The sequence below is a fragment of the Musca autumnalis genome, unplaced genomic scaffold (genome assembly GCF_047663935.1).
Source record: "Musca autumnalis isolate F117 unplaced genomic scaffold, ASM4766393v1 scaffold_2, whole genome shotgun sequence".
Taxonomy (NCBI): Eukaryota; Metazoa; Arthropoda; class Insecta; order Diptera; family Muscidae; genus Musca; species Musca autumnalis.
The window spans coordinates 199279630-199295677 of record NW_027411755.1 but is presented as its reverse complement, the minus strand read 5'-3'; the positions used below and the strand labels follow the sequence as shown (position 1 = coordinate 199295677).

At 42.2% G+C, this 16048-nt stretch overlaps 1 protein-coding gene across 2 annotated transcripts in view; it reads left to right on the top strand.

The window, feature by feature from the left end:
• Col4a1 (Collagen type IV alpha 1) overlaps positions 1 to 13364 on the top strand; it is a 30490-nt gene extending 17126 nt beyond the window's left edge. For both annotated transcript variants that reach the window (XM_073970566.1, XM_073970565.1), the window contains exons 4-9: positions 6952 to 7884; positions 7953 to 8449; positions 8519 to 9969; positions 10045 to 11013; positions 11089 to 12239; positions 12328 to 13364. In XM_073970566.1, coding sequence (XP_073826667.1) covers positions 6952 to 7884; positions 7953 to 8449; positions 8519 to 9969; positions 10045 to 11013; positions 11089 to 12239; positions 12328 to 12585 — 5259 coding nt within the window. In that variant the 3' untranslated portion in view covers positions 12586 to 13364. The remainder of the gene's footprint in view (positions 1 to 6951; positions 7885 to 7952; positions 8450 to 8518; positions 9970 to 10044; positions 11014 to 11088; positions 12240 to 12327) is intronic.
• Positions 13365 to 16048: the final 2684 nt, after the last annotated feature.

Genomic DNA, 16048 nt, shown 5'->3' with positions numbered 1-16048 from the left:
TATCCGTATACATTTTGATTTGGTACACTTTAGATACGGTATACACTTTATCCGAACATCGTGGATATTTTCCATGTAGTCTAAGTTCTGTGGATAATTTAAATAACTTATTCGGAAACTTTGGACAGTTAAATCACGTTGCTGAGGTACTGCGGATACTTCAAAACCTGATCCAGATACTAAGGATTAAGTATGCCTGTTACAGAAACAGCGACTAAGTACTATGAATACAATATGCCTTCATCAACTGCAGTGAACACAAAATTCAGCTTATCATGATGCTGCGGATAATACATCCACTTTATTTAGGTGCAGTCCATTCAAACTAAACCTTCACCGGATACTGGGCATACTTTATCCACATTCTTTAGGTGCAGTGAGTACCAAATAAACCTTATCCGGATACTGCGGATAATTTATCCACTTTGTCTAGGTACTGTAAATACAAAATTCTGCTTATCCGGAGACAGCGGATACTTTACACACTTTCTGTATGTGTAGTGTATACAAAATAACCTTATTCGAATACAGCGGATAATTTATCGTCGTTTTGTAACTAATTATCTTATCCAGATACTTTACACACTTTCTTTAGATGCAGTGAACCCAAAATGCACCTTATCCAGATACTGCGGATACTTTATCTACATTCTTCAGGTGCACTGAATCCAAACTTAACTTTATACGAATACTGGGGATAATTTTTCAACATTTTCTACGTACTTCCGAAACAATATATTCTTATCTGGATACTGCGGATACTTTATCCACTTTCTTTAGGTGCAGTGAATAAAAAATAAACCTCAACTGGATACTGCGAATAATTTATCCACTTTATCTAGATACTGTGAATACAAAATTCACCTTATCCGGATACTGCGGAGACTTCATCCACTTTCTTTAGGTGCAGTGAATCCAACCTAAACCTTGTCTGAATATACCGGATAATTTATCCACGTTTTCTACGTACTGTGAATACCATATATCATTATCCGGATACTGCGGATACTTTTAAAATTTCCTTTAGGCGCAGTGAATACAAAATTTACCTTATCCGGATACTGTATCCACTTTCTTAAGGCGCAGTCTATCCGAACTAAACCTTATCCGATTACTGCGGATAATTTATCCACGCTTTCTACGTAATTTGGAGAGATTTGAATACAATATACCCTTATCCGGACAACGCTATCCGCATTTTTATCCACTTTTTAAGGTGCACTAAATCCAAACTAAATCTTGTACTGCGGATAATTATCTAACTTTTCTACTTACTATGGATAAAATATGTTCTTACCCGGTTACTGCGGCTAATTTATCGACGTTTTCTACGTACTTTGAATACAATATATCCTTATCATGATAGTGCGGATACTTTATCCACTTTCATTAGTTACCGTTCGATACAAACTTCATCTTATCCGAATACTTCATCTCACCCGGATACTCTCCGTATACTTTATCCCCTTTGTGAATACAAAATTCGTCTAATCCGGATACTGCGGATAATTTATCCACGTTTACTACGAACTTCAGATACGATATATCCTTATCCAGATACTGGTGATAATTTATCCTTTCTTTAGTTGCAGTGAATACAAAATTCACCTTATCAACTTTGAATACAAAAATCAGCTTATCCGGATACTGCGGATACTTGACCCACTTTCGTTAGGTGTGATGAATACAAAATAAAATTATCCGGATACTGCGGATAATTTATCTACTTTGCATAGGTAGTGTTAATAAAAAAATCGGCATATCCGGATACTGCGGATACTTTACCTACATTCCTTAGGTGTGGTGAATAGAAAATTACCTTATCCGAATTCTAAGAATAATTTATCCACGTTTTCTCCCGAGGTACGTGTGCGATATATCCTTATCCGGATACTGCGGATACTTTATCCACTTTGCCGAGGTACTGTCAATACAAAATTCGCCTTATCATGATACTGCGGATACTTAATCTCCTTTATCTAGGTGCTGTTAGGGCAAAATTCACCTTATCCGGATACTTCGGGTAAATTATACAAGTTTTTTCCGTTTTGTGCATTTAAAATTCATCTTATCCGCATACTGCCAATTTATCCACTTTCTTTATATACAGTGAATACAAAATAAACCTTATACGGATACTGCGGATAATTTATCCACTTTGCATAGGTACTGTTAATACAAAAATCAGCTTATCCGGATATGCGGACACTTTACCTACATTCCTTAGGTGCGGTGAATAGAAAATAACTTTATCCGAACACTACGGATAATTTATCCACGTTTTCTACGTACTTCGGGTGCGATATATCCTTGTCCGGACAATGCGGATACTTTATCCACTTTGCCGAGGTACTGTCAATACAAAATTCACCTTATCCTGATACTGCGGATACTTAATCTCCTTTGTCTAGGCGCTGTGAGGGCAAAATTCACCTTATCCGGATACTGCAGACACTTTATCCACTTTCTTTATGTACAGTGAATACAATATAAACCTTATCCGGATACTGCGGATATTTTATCCACTTTTAATACAAAAATCAGCTTATTCGGATATTGCGGATACTTTACCTACATTCCTTAGGTGCGTTGAATAGAAAATAACCTTATTCGAATGCTATGGATAATTTATCCATGTTTTTAACGTACTTCGGATGCGATATATCCTTATCCGGACACTGCGGATACTTTATCCACTTTGGCGAGGTACTGTGAATACAAAATTCACCTTATCCTGATACTGCGGATACTTTATCTTCATTGTCTGGTGCTGTGAGGGCAAAGTTCACCTTATCCGGATACTTCGGATACATTGTCAACGTTTTCTCCGTACTGTGCATTTAAAATTCCCTTATCCTCATACTGCATATACTTTATCCACTTTCTTTGGGCGCAATGGGTACAAAATAAACCTTATCCGGATACTGCGGATAATTTATCCCCTTTGCATAGGTGCTGTTAATACAAAAATCAGCTTATCCGGATACTGCGTACACTTTACCTATATTCCTTAGGTGCGGTGAATAAAAAATAACCTTATCCGAACACTACGAATAATTTATCCACGTTTTCCACGTACTTCGGATGCTATATATACTTATCCGGACACTGCGGATACTTTATCCACTTAGCCGAGGTACTGTGAATACAAAATTCACCTTATCCTGATACTGTGGATACTTTATATCCTTTATTTAGGTGCTGTGAACGAAAATTTCACCTTATCCTACACTGCGGATACTTTATCCACTTTGGCGAGGTACTGTGAATACAAAATTCACCTTATCCTGATACTGCGGATACTTTATCTTCATTGTCTGGTGCTGTGAGGGCAAAGTTCACCTTATCCGGATACTTCGGATACATTGTCAACGTTTTCTCCGTACTGTGCATTTAAAATTCCCTTATCCTCATACTGCATATACTTTATCCACTTTCTTTGGGCGCAATGGGTACAAAATAAACCTTATCCGGATACTGCGGATAATTTATCCCCTTTGCATAGGTGCTGTTAATACAAAAATCAGCTTATCCGGATACTGCGTACACTTTACCTATATTCCTTAGGTGCGGTGAATAAAAAATAACCTTATCCGAACACTACGAATAATTTATCCACGTTTTCCACGTACTTCGGATGCTATATATACTTATCCGGACACTGCGGATACTTTATCCACTTAGCCGAGGTACTGTGAATACAAAATTCACCTTATCCTGATACTGTGGATACTTTATATCCTTTATTTAGGTGCTGTGAACGAAAATTTCACCTTATCCGGGCACTGCGGATACTTTATCCACTTTGCCGAGGTACTGTCAATACAAAATTCACCTTATCCTGATACTGCGGATACTTAATCTCCTTTGTCTAGGTGCTGTGAGGGCAAAATTCACCTTATCCGGATACTTCGGGTAATTTATAAACGTTTTCTCCGTTTTGTGCATTTAAAATTCACCTTATCCGGATACTGCAGACACTTTATACACTTTCTTTATGTACATTGAATACAATATAAACCTTATCCGGATACTGCGGATAATTTATCCCCTTTGCATAGGTGCTGTTAATACAAACATCAGCTTATCCGGATACTGCGTACATTTTACCTACATTCCTTAGGTGTGTCGAATAGAAAATAACCTTATTCGAACACTACGGATAATTTATACACGTTTTCTTCGTACTTCGGATGCAATATTTCCTTATCCGGACACTGCGGATACTTTATCAACTTTGCCGAGGTACTGTGAATACAAAATTCAACTTATCCTGATACTGCGGATACTTTATATCCTTTATTTAGGTGCTGTGAGGGCAAAATTCACCTTATCCGGATACTTCGGATAATTTATCCACATTTTCTCCGTACTGTGCATACAAAACTCACCTTATCCAGATATTGCAGACACGTTTATCCACTTACTTTAGGTGCAGTGGATACAAAATAAACCCTATCCGGATACAGCGGATACTATATCCACTTTGTCCTTGTACTGTGAATACAAAATTACCTTATCCAAATACTGCGGATAATGTATACAAGTTTTCTACATACTTCGGATACAATATATCCTTATCCGGATACTGCGGATACTTTGTCGACATTACCGGATACTGCGGATAATTTATCCACGTTTTCTACGTACTGTTAATACAAAATTTACCTTATCCGGATATTGCGGATGCTTTGTATAGATACTGTGAATACGAAATTCACCTTATCCGGATACTTCGGATAATTTATCCACGTTTTCCACGTACTTCGGATGCTATATATACTTATCCGGACACTGCGGATACTTTATCCACTTAGCCGAGGTACTGTGAATACAAAATTCACCTTATCCTGATACTGCGGATACTTTATATCCTTTATTTAGGTGCTGTGAACGAAAATTTCACCTTATCCGGGCACTGCGGATACTTTATCCACTTTGCCGAGGTACTGTCAATACAAAATTCACCTTATCCTGATACTGCGGATACTTAATCTCCTATGTCTAGGTGCTGTGAGGGCAAAATTCACCTTATCCGGATACTTCGGGTAATTTATAAACGTTTTCTCCGTTTTGTGCATTTAAAATTCACCTTATCCGGATACTGCAGACACTTTATACACTTTCTTTATGTACAGTGAATACAATATAAACCTTATCCGGATACTGCGGATAATTTATCCCCTTTGCATAGGTGCTGTTAATACAAAAATCAGCTTATTCGGATATTGCGGACACTTTACCTACATTCCTCAGGTGCGGTGAATAGAAAATAACTTTATCCGAACACTACGGATAATTTATCCACGTTTTCTACGTACTTTGGATGCGATATATACTTATCCGTACACTGCATATACTTTATCCACTTTGCCGAGGTACTGTGAATACAAAATTCAACTTATCCTGATACTGCGGATACTTTATATCCTTTATTTAGGTGCTGTGAGTGAAAATTTCACCTTATCCGGATACTTCGGATATTTTATCCACGTTTTCTCTGTACTGTGCATACAAAACTCACTTTATCCGGATACTGCAGACACTTTATCCACTTTCTTTATATACAGCGAATACAAAAGAAACCTTATCCGGATACTGCGGATAATTTATCCCCGTTGCATAGGTACTGTTAATACAAAAATCAGCTTATCCGGATACTGCGTACACTTTACCTACATTATTTAAGTGCGGTGAATAGAAAATAAGCTTATCCGAACACTACGGATAATTTATCCACGTTTTCTACGTACTTTGGATGCGATATATACTTATCCGGACACTGCATATACTTTATCCACTTTGCCGAGGTACTGTGAATACAAAATTCAACTTATCCTGATACTGCGGATACTTTATATCCTTTATTTAGGTGCTGTGAGGGCAAAATTCACCTTATCCGGATACTTCGGATAATTTATCCACATTTTCTCCGTACTGTGCATACAAAACTCACCTTATCCAGATATTGCATATACGTTTATCCACTTACTTTAGGTGCAGTGGATACAAAATAAACCCTATCCGGATACAGCGGATACTATATCCACTTTGTCCTTGTACTGTGAATACAAAATTACCATATCCAAATACTGCGGATAATTTATACAAGTTTTCTACATACTTCGGATACAATATATCCTTATCCGGATACTGCGGATACTTTGTCGACATTACCGGATACTGCGGATAATTTATCCACGTTTTATACGTACTGTTAATACAAAAATTTACCTTATCCGGATATTGCGGATGCTTTGTATAGATACTGTGAATACGAAATTCACCTTATCCGGATACTTCGGATAATTTATCCACGTTTTCACCTTATCCGGATACTTCGGATAATTTATCCACGTTTTCTACGTACTGTGGATACAAAATTCACCTTATCCGGATACCGCAAATCCTTTATCCCCTTTGTATAGGTACTGTGTATTCAAAATTCACCTTATCAACATACTTCGGATAATTTGTCCACGTTTTCTATGTACTGTGAATACAAAATTCACCTCATCCGGATACTTCGGATAATTTATCCACGTTTTCTACGTACCGTGGATAATTTATCCCCTTTGTCTAGGTACTGTGAAAACAAAATTCACTTTATCCAAATACTGCGGATAATTTATCCAAATATTCTACGTACTTCGGATATGATAGATGCTTATCCGGATACTTTATCCCCTATGTCTGGGTACTGTGAATACAAAAAAACAGCTTATTCGGTATTGCTATTACTTTACCCCACTTTCTTTAGGTGCGATGAATACAAAATACACCTCGTCCGAATACTGCGAATACTTTAACCACTTTCCCCACCGTGCAGTGAATAGAAAATACACCTCATTTTGAAACATCAAAAACTTTCATACATTTTATGGTCCATATTTTTTTTTTTTTTTGTTAATCCATTCCACCTCATCCCATTGCTTGGTTTGTCATTTACAGCAATTTTGGAAAACAACCGATACCGGTGCCATTTACAACACAGCTAAACATTATCGTCCCGAAGTCGAACAACAACAACAACGCCAACAAATCGATAACAGCTATGCGATAATTGACAGTGCCAGCAACTGTACCGGCAGTACCCCCGGCTGTATACCGAAATGTTTTGCCGAAAAAGGTAACCGTGGTCTGCAGGGTCCAATTGGTAATCCCGGTCCCAAAGGTGTTCCCGGTTATCCCGGTACAGAAGGTCCACCTGGCGATAAAGGTCGCAAAGGTGAACCCGGTCCCATGGGCCCACGCGGCTTAAAGGGTGAACGTGGTACGTCGGGTATTCCCGGTATGTCTGGTGTTCCCGGTATTCAAGGTATCGCCGGTAATCCCGGTTCACCCGGTAGACCCGGTAAAGACGGTTGTGATGGTGAAAAGGGTATGACTGGTTTGCCCGGTCTTAACGGTATGACTGGTCCTCGCGGTTATCCCGGTCAACCTGGTGCCAAGGGTGAGAAAGGTGAACCAGCCAAGGAAAACGGAGATTATGCCAAGGGTGAAAAGGGTGAACCCGGCTTTGCTGGCCGTTCTGGTAATCCTGGTCCAGAAGGTCCAATCGGTCCAAAAGGTGAGCGTGGTGAAACTGGTCCACTTGGTGCGCCCGGTTTGAGAGGTGATCGCGGCTTGAAGGGTGAAAAGGGTGCTCCATGCTTCCCACGACCACAGCCCGGCAGAAAAGGTGAAAAGGGTGAGAAAGGCGAACCGGCCAGAGTATCGTCACTTCTACCAGGTCCCGTTGAAATTCTTGGTGAAAAGGGTGAACGAGGTGAGAAGGGTGATATGGGTCCAGCTGGTGAAAAGGGTGCAGTTGGTCCACAAGGCGATCAAGGTCCTGCGGGTCCTAAAGGTGAAAAAGGTCTTCCTGGTGGTCCCGGTGATAGAGTGAGTATTGCATCAGATTTGATGTCGTATATTTTTTTATGCTAATTTTGCAATGCGTTTGGGAATAGGGTCGTCAAGGTGCTTTCGGTCCTCCCGGTCCACCTGGTCAAAAGGGTGATCGTGGCGAAACTGGTTTGAATGGCTTGCCCGGTAAGCCTGGTCAAAAAGGTGAACCTGGTCGCCCCGGTAAACCTGGTGAACGCGGTCTTGTTGGTCCTCCCGGTCCCCCTGGTGGTGGTCGTGGTTCCCCTGGTGCTCCTGGTCCTAAGGGTCCTCGTGGTTACCCTGGTCCCCCAGGACCCAAGGGTTTGGATGGTTTTGATGGTCCTCCTGGTCCTCAAGGTTTGCCCGGTGCTAAGGGTGGTCCTGGTGTACCCGGTAACAATGGTGTTGAAGGTCCCCCCGGTGAAAAAGGTGAAAAGGGTAATGCTGGTCGTCCTGGTCCAATGGGTCCTCAAGGTCCCATCGGTCATACTGGTCCCCCAGGTCCTGAGGGTCAAAAGGGTGAAGCCGGTCTTCCTGGTTACGGTGAACGCGGTCCTAAAGGTGATGATGGTATTAATGGGTAAGTTTTAGTCATCTCTCATCGAATTTTCTCAAATGCTGAGCCTTTCTTCGTCCTCTATCATTTTAGCCAACCCGGCTTGAAGGGTGCCAAGGGTGAACGTGGTCTTACTGGTGCCCCTGGTGCTCCTGGTGACTCAAAACTAGGTCTTCCCGGTACCCCAGGTCCAGTTGGTGCTCCCGGTCCTCGTGGTGATCAAGGTCGTCCCGGTACTCCCGGTGCCAAGGGTGATATGGGTCCTAAAGGTGATGCTGGTGGAAAGTGCTCAGACTGTGCTCCCGGCCAAAAAGGTGACAAAGGTGATCGTGGTAGTGATGGCAGCCCTGGTCGTGACGGTCTTAGAGGTCCTCCCGGAGAACGTGGTTATCCTGGCGAACGCGGTAGCGATGGTATTCCTGGCCCTCCAGGTCCTCCCGGTGAAAAGGGTAGAGACGGCAATCCCGGTGCTCCTGGTCCTTATGGTTTACCCGGTAAAGACGCTATAGTCCCCTTGAACCTAATCAAAGGCGAAAGAGGTGACAAGGGTGAACGTGGTTATCCTGGTCCTGAAGGTCTTAAGGGTGATAAGGGTGAAGTTGGCGCTGCTGGTATTCCTGGCCAAAAGGGTGAGTTCGGTGATAAGGGCGATAAGGGCTATCCTGGTCCCCCTGGTGCCGATGGTGCTCCCGGTAATCCTGGCAGAGATGGTTTCGATGGCACTCCCGGCCGTAGCATTAAAGGTGAACCTGGCTTGGCTGGTCGCGATGGTGAAAAGGGTGACAAGGGTATGACCGGTCCTCGTGGTCACACTGGTGAACCAGGTTCTTGTGACGTCGATTATTTGAAGGTACCCGCTAAGGGCAACAAGGGTGAACGTGGTGCTCCGGGCAATCCCGGTGCATTGGGTCCAACTGGTCCAAAGGGCGACAAAGGCAATGCTGGTCTAAAGGGTGAGATGGGTCCACAAGGTCCACCTGGACCTGCTGGTCCTCGAGGTATGACTGGTCCTCGTGGTGAACCTGGTCCACAAGGTCCTCTTGGTGCTCCTGGTAATCCTGGTAGAGATGGTTTACGTGGTCCTCCTGGCAGAAATGGTCCTCCCGGTCAAAAGGGTGATCAAGGTATTGCAAGACCTGGTCCACCTGGCAGCGTTGGTCGTCCTGGTAAGCCTGGTCCTAAGGGTGATCAGGGCATAGAGGGTCCAATGGGTCCTCCTGGTTTGAATGGTGCTCCTGGCTACCCTGGTGAAAAGGGTGATACTGGCTTGCCTGGTGCCCCTGGTGCTCCTGGCTTAGATGGTCTTAAGGGTGATACTGGTCCACGTGGTCCAACTGGCCCCCCCGGTCCACCTGGTAAACCCGGTGTCGATGGTGTCCAAGGTCGTGATGGCGCTAAAGGTGAACCCGGTTATCCTGGTTTGGTTGGTATGCCTGGTATGAAGGGTGAAAGAGGTGCTCCTGGTGTTGATGGTCCTAAGGGTTTCACTGGTGTTGCCGGTCCTCCTGGTAAACGTGGTCCACCTGGACCTGCTGGTATTCCTGGTAAGTTGGAACGAGACAAAAAAGTTTGATAGACCCACCTCTGATGTGTGCGTGTGTGTTTTTCTTGGATTACAGGTGCCAAGGGTGATCGTGGTGAACGTGGTGTAACTGGCAAGGATGGTTTACCTGGTGTGCGTGGTCCTCCCGGTCCTCCTGGTCTCATGGGTATGAAGGGTGATATGGGTCCAATGGGTCCTCCCGGCGCTGATGGTGTTCCCGGTCTTGATGGTGCCAAGGGTGATCGCGGTTTGCCTGGTCTCGATGGTCCTCGTGGTGAACCTGGAGATGCTGCTGAAAAGGGACAAAAGGGTGAACCTGGTGCCTCTGGTTTACGTGGTGAACCTGGCATGACTGGTGCCCCTGGCATGCCTGGTGAGAAGGGTGTACCTGGAATTGCTTTGCATGGTCGTCCCGGAGCCCCTGGTGAGAAAGGTGATCGTGGTCGTGATGGTATTGATGGATTTAATGGCAGACCTGGTGAAAAGGGTGACCAAGGTCTTCCTGGTCTTACTGGTCCCAAGGGCATTAAGGGTGATATTGGTCTGCCCGGTGCTCCTGGTCTTCCCGGCATGGATGGCAAACCTGGTCAAATGGGTCCTCCTGGTCCAATTGGTCATACCGGTCCTAAAGGCGACAAGGGCGAACGTGGTTTCCCTGGTCTCAATGGTGTCAAGGGTGATAAGGGTGAACGTGGTGTTCCTGGTTTCAATGGCGCTCCCGGTGTTAAGGGCGAACGTGGTGTCCCTGGTCCAGCTGGTCTTAATGCTCAACCTATTACAATCAAGGGTGAACAAGGTGAAATGGGTGAACCTGGTTTGATTGGCTTGCCTGGTCCCATGGGTTTGAAGGGTAATCAAGGTCCACCTGGCTTCAGCGGTGCCAAGGGTGAACGCGGCTTGACCGGTCCTCCGGGTCCCAGCGGTATGAATGGCTTGCCTGGTGCAAAGGGTGAACGCGGTCCTCAGGGTGATGTTGGCGCTCCTGGTTTGACAATTAAGGGTGAAAAGGGTTTGCCTGGCCGTACTGGTAAAAATGGACGTGAAGGTGGGTGATGAATGTCACAGTGAACACTGTTCGGAATGGAGTTATTTAAGAAATGTTGTTGTTTTTGTTTTACAGGTGCTCCTGGTATGCCCGGTCTTAAGGGCGAAAAGGGTTTGGCTGGTCTTCCTGGTACTCCCGGTGCTCCAGGTGCCCCCGGTCCCATTGGTCCTCACGGTCCTAAGGGTGATCGTGGTCCAGTCGGTGCCCCAGGTAGAGATGGTGCTAACGGTATGCCTGGTGCTCCTGGCATCAAGGGTGATATGGGTTATCCCGGTCCTAAAGGTGAAATGGGTCTGCCTGGTATCCAAGGCGAAAAGGGCGACAAGGGTGAAACCGGCATGGTTGGTGCTCCTGGTATGCCTGGTTTGAGAGGTGAAAAGGGTGATCGTGGTTTGGATGGTATGGAAGGTTTGCCTGGTCCCGTTGGTGCTCCTGGTGAAAAGGGCTACCAAGGTCCCCCCGGCAAGAATGGACGTGACGGTTTACCTGGTCTCAAGGGTGACAAGGGTGAACCCGGCAAGATTCCACCTCCCGGACCCAAGGGTGAACCTGGTTATCCTGGCCGTAATGGTCAAAAGGGCGAACGTGGTCCTCAAGGTCCTCGTGGCATGGTTGGTCTTCAAGGTGAACGTGGTGAAAAGGGTGACATGGGCTTGGTCGGTTTGACCGGTGCTCCTGGTCGTCCCGGTCCCAAGGGTGACACCGGTGCCGTGGGTTTGGTGGGTCGTGATGGCGCCCCCGGTCCCATGGGTCCCAAAGGTGAACCTGGTGCACCTTGCACTCATGCTCCTGACTATCTTACCGGTATTCTGTTGGTCAGACACAGTCAATCGGCCCAAGTGCCACGTTGTGCTGCCGGACACCAAGAATTGTGGTCTGGTTACTCCCTGCTCTATGTGGATGGTAACGACTATGCTGCCAATCAAGATTTAGGCTCTCCCGGTTCCTGTGTTAGACGTTTCTCCACCATGCCTGTGATGTCCTGCGGCGGTAGCAACAGCATTTGCAATTACGCCTCCAGAAATGACAAATCCTTCTGGTTGACCACCAATTATCAAACAATGCCAATGATGCCTGTTCCGGCCCAAGAAGTTAGCCAATATATTTCACGTTGTGTGGTCTGTGAGGTGCCGGCCAATGTCATTGCTGTACACAGTCAATCGTTGGATGTACCCAATTGTCCAAATGGTTGGGAGGGTATGTGGATCGGTTACAGTTTTATGATGGTAAGTTCAGAGAGAGGAAGATGGGTAAATGAAGGAAAGTAGGGCAAGATATAATTCGTGTGTGTGTTTTGTTTTTTCTTTCTTTTAGCACACCGCCGTTGGTAATGGTGGTGGTGGCCAAGATATGTCTTCACCTGGTTCCTGTTTGGAAGAGTTCCGCCCCATACCATTCATTGAGTGTAATGGCGGCAAGGGCCATTGCTTCTTCTACGAGACCATGAACAGTTTCTGGTTGGTAACCTTGGAGGAATACCAACAATTCCAGAGACCTAATATGGAAACCCTCAAGGCGGGCAATTTGCAACAAAGAGTCTCCAGATGTCAAGTTTGTATTAAGAACTCATAAGAGGATAGCTAGATGATAAACAACAACAACAGCAATAACAAATAACAGCAACAACAAAAAGAAGAAGAAGAAGAAGAGGAAGATGAAATAGCCAAGCAACAAAAAAAAAATTCAAACAATTCAAACTTTCCGCCAATACCATTCCTCCCTTGACCCCAGAACATATTCCCAGTGCAACGAGTATCCTGCTCCTTCTGCTTGCCTTTTTGTTTTTGTTTTGGTTTTTCTTTCTTTCTTTATAAAATAATTATTATTATTTACTACTTTTATACTCTTATGATTACCTTAAGAATTCGAAACTGTTTCCTTAATTAATTACAACAACAACAACAAAACACTTTTTTATGCCTTAACATAAGTAAACGAATACCAAAAAACACAACAACAACAACAAGAAGATGAAAAAATACAAAAACTACTATAAAATAAAAGAAAATGTTTGTATGTTTGCTTCATTCGCAGCAACTGTCGCCAGTTGTCCTCCCCCACATCCTTACTCCATACTCCTCCAGTGCTCCAACATAGGAAAATCGATTTAAAGAAAAAAAAAAACAAATGCTAGCAAACAAAAACAGCAACAGCAACAAACATTCTAATCTGCCATTTAAACGAATTTAAGAAATTCAAAATATTTTTTAATATGTCGTTTTTTGTTTTTGTAATAAATGTAATATTTTTAGTTCTTTTTTTTTAAATATAAGTAACAAAATAATAAACCTTAAAAAAAATACAAATAAATTTCCCAAATGAAAATCCAAATTTCGAAAGAGAAAACAAAATTCCAAAGATAAACCAAAAAGAAATTTTAAGAGCTTCCCCATGTTTTGAGTGTTTCGGAATCTGAATCCAAACTGCCATACTAATTTTAATAACATTTTTTTTTAATTAATTAAATAATTAATTATGCATAAGAGAGATTCATTATGTATAACAAAACACATTGTATAAAACTACAACAACAAATAATAAACAAAAACAAATAAATATGTTACAAAAAAACAAAACAAAACATGTTCATGATTAAGGCATTGTTGTTTTTGGATTGGATTTTTTAAAGATTTTTAGGAGCAACCAAAGTCACAAGCAAGCGTGGATTTTTTAAAGATTTTTAGGAGCAACCAAAGTCACAAGCAAGCGTGGATTTTTTAAAGATTTTTAGGAGCAACCAAAGTCACAAGCAAGCGTGGATTTTTTAAAGATTTTTAGGAGCAACCAAAGTCACAAGCAAGCGTGGATTTTTTAAAGATTTTTAGGAGCAACCAAAGTCACAAGCAAGCGTGGATTTTTTAAAGATTTTTAGGAGCAACCAAAGTCACAAGCAAGCGTGGATTTTTTAAAGATTTTTAGGAGCAACCAAAGTCACAAGCAAGCGTGGATTTTTTAAAGATTTTTAGGAGCAACCAAAGTCACAAGCAAGCGTGGATTTTTTAAAGATTTTTGGGAGCAACCAAAGTCACAAGCAAGCGTGGATTTTTTAAAGATTTTTAGGAGCACAACAGTGACCAACAAGCTTGGATTTTTTAAAGATTTTTAGGAGCAACCAATGTGACCACCAAGCGTGGATTTTTTAAAGATTTTTAGGAGCAACCAAAGTGACCACCAAGCGTGGATTTTTTAAAGATTTTTAGGAGCAACCAAAGTCACAAGCAAGCGTGGATTTTTTAAAGATTTTTAGGAGCAACCAAAGTCACAAGCAAGCGTGGATTTTTTAAAGATTTTTAGGAGCAACCAAAGTCACAAGCAAGCGTGGATTTTTTAAAGATTTTTGGGAGCAACCAAAGTCACAAGCAAGCGTGGATTTTTTAAAGATTTTTAGGAGCACAACAGTGACCAACAAGCTTGGATTTTTTAAAGATTTTTAGGAGCAACCAAAGTGACCACCAAGCGTGGATTTTTTAAAGATTTTTAGGAGCAACCAAAGTGACCACCAAGCGTGGATTTTTTAAAGATTTTTAGGAGCAACCAAAGTCACAAGCAAGCGTGGATTTTTTAAAGATTTTTAGGAGCAACCAAAGTCACAAGCAAGCGTGGATTTTTTAAAGATTTTTAGGAGCAACCAAAGTCACAAGCAAGCGTGGATTTTTTAAAGATTTTTAGGAGCAACCAAAGTCACAAGCAAGCGTGGATTTTTTAAAGATTTTTAGGAGCACAACAGTGACCAACAAGCGTGGATTTTTAAAAGATTTTTAGGAGCAACCAAAGTCACAAGCAAGCGTGGATTTTTTAAAGATTTTTAGGAGCACAACAGTGACCAACAAGCTTGGATTTTTTAAAGATTTTTAGGAGCAACCAAAGTCACAAGCAAGCGTGGATTTTTTAAAGATTTTTAGGAGCAACAAAAGTCACAAGCAAGCGTGGATTTTTTAAAGATTTTTAGGAGCACAACAGTGACCAACAAGCTTGGATTTTTTAAAGATTTTTAGGAGCAACCAAAGTCACAAGCAAGCGTGGATTTTTTAAAGATTTTTAGGAGCAACCAAAGTCACAAGCAAACGTGGATTTTTTAAAAATTTTTAGGAGCACAACAGTGACCAACAAGCTTGGATTTTTTAAAGATTTTTAGGAGCACAACAGTGACCAACAAGCGTGGATTTTTTAAAGATTTTTAGGAGCAACCAAAGTCACAAGCAAGCGTGGATTTTTTAAAGATTTTTAGGAGCACAACAGTGACCAACAAGCGTGGATTTTTTAAAGATTTTTAGGAGCAACCAAAGTCACAAGCAAGCGTGGATTTTTTAAAGATTTTTAGGAGCACAACAGTGACCAACAAGCGTGGATTTTTTAAAGATTTTTAGGAGCAACCAAAGTCACAAGCAAGCGTGGATTTTTTAAAGATTTTTAGGAGCAACCAAAGTCACAAGCAAGCGTGGATTTTTTAAAGATTTTTAGGAGCAACCAAAGTCACAAGCAAGCGTGGATTTTTTAAAGATTTTTAGGAGCAACCAAAGTCACAAGCAAGCGTGGATTTTTTAAAGATTTTTAGGAGCAACCAAAGTCACAAGCAAGCGTGGATTTTTTAAAGATTTTTAGGAGCAACCAAAGTCACAAGCAAGCGTGGATTTTTTAAAGATTTTTAGGAGCACAACAGTGACCAACAAGCTTGGATTTTTTAAAGATTTTTAGGAGCACAACAGTGACCAACAAGCTTGGATTTTTTAAAGATTTTTAGGAGCAACCAAAGTCACAAGCAAGCGTGGATTTTTTAAAGATTTTTTGGAGCACAAAAAGTTGTCACAAGACGTGAATTTTTAAAGATTTTTAGGAGCAACCAAAGTCACAAGCAAGCGTGGACTTTTTAAAGATTTTTTGGAGCATCCAAAGTGACCACTAAACGTGGATTTTTTAAAGATTTTTAGGAGCAACCAGAGTGACAAGCAAGCGTGGATTTTTTAAAGATTTTTAGGAGCAACCAAAGTCACAAGCAAGCGTGGATTTTTTAAAGATTTTTAGGAGTAACCAAAGT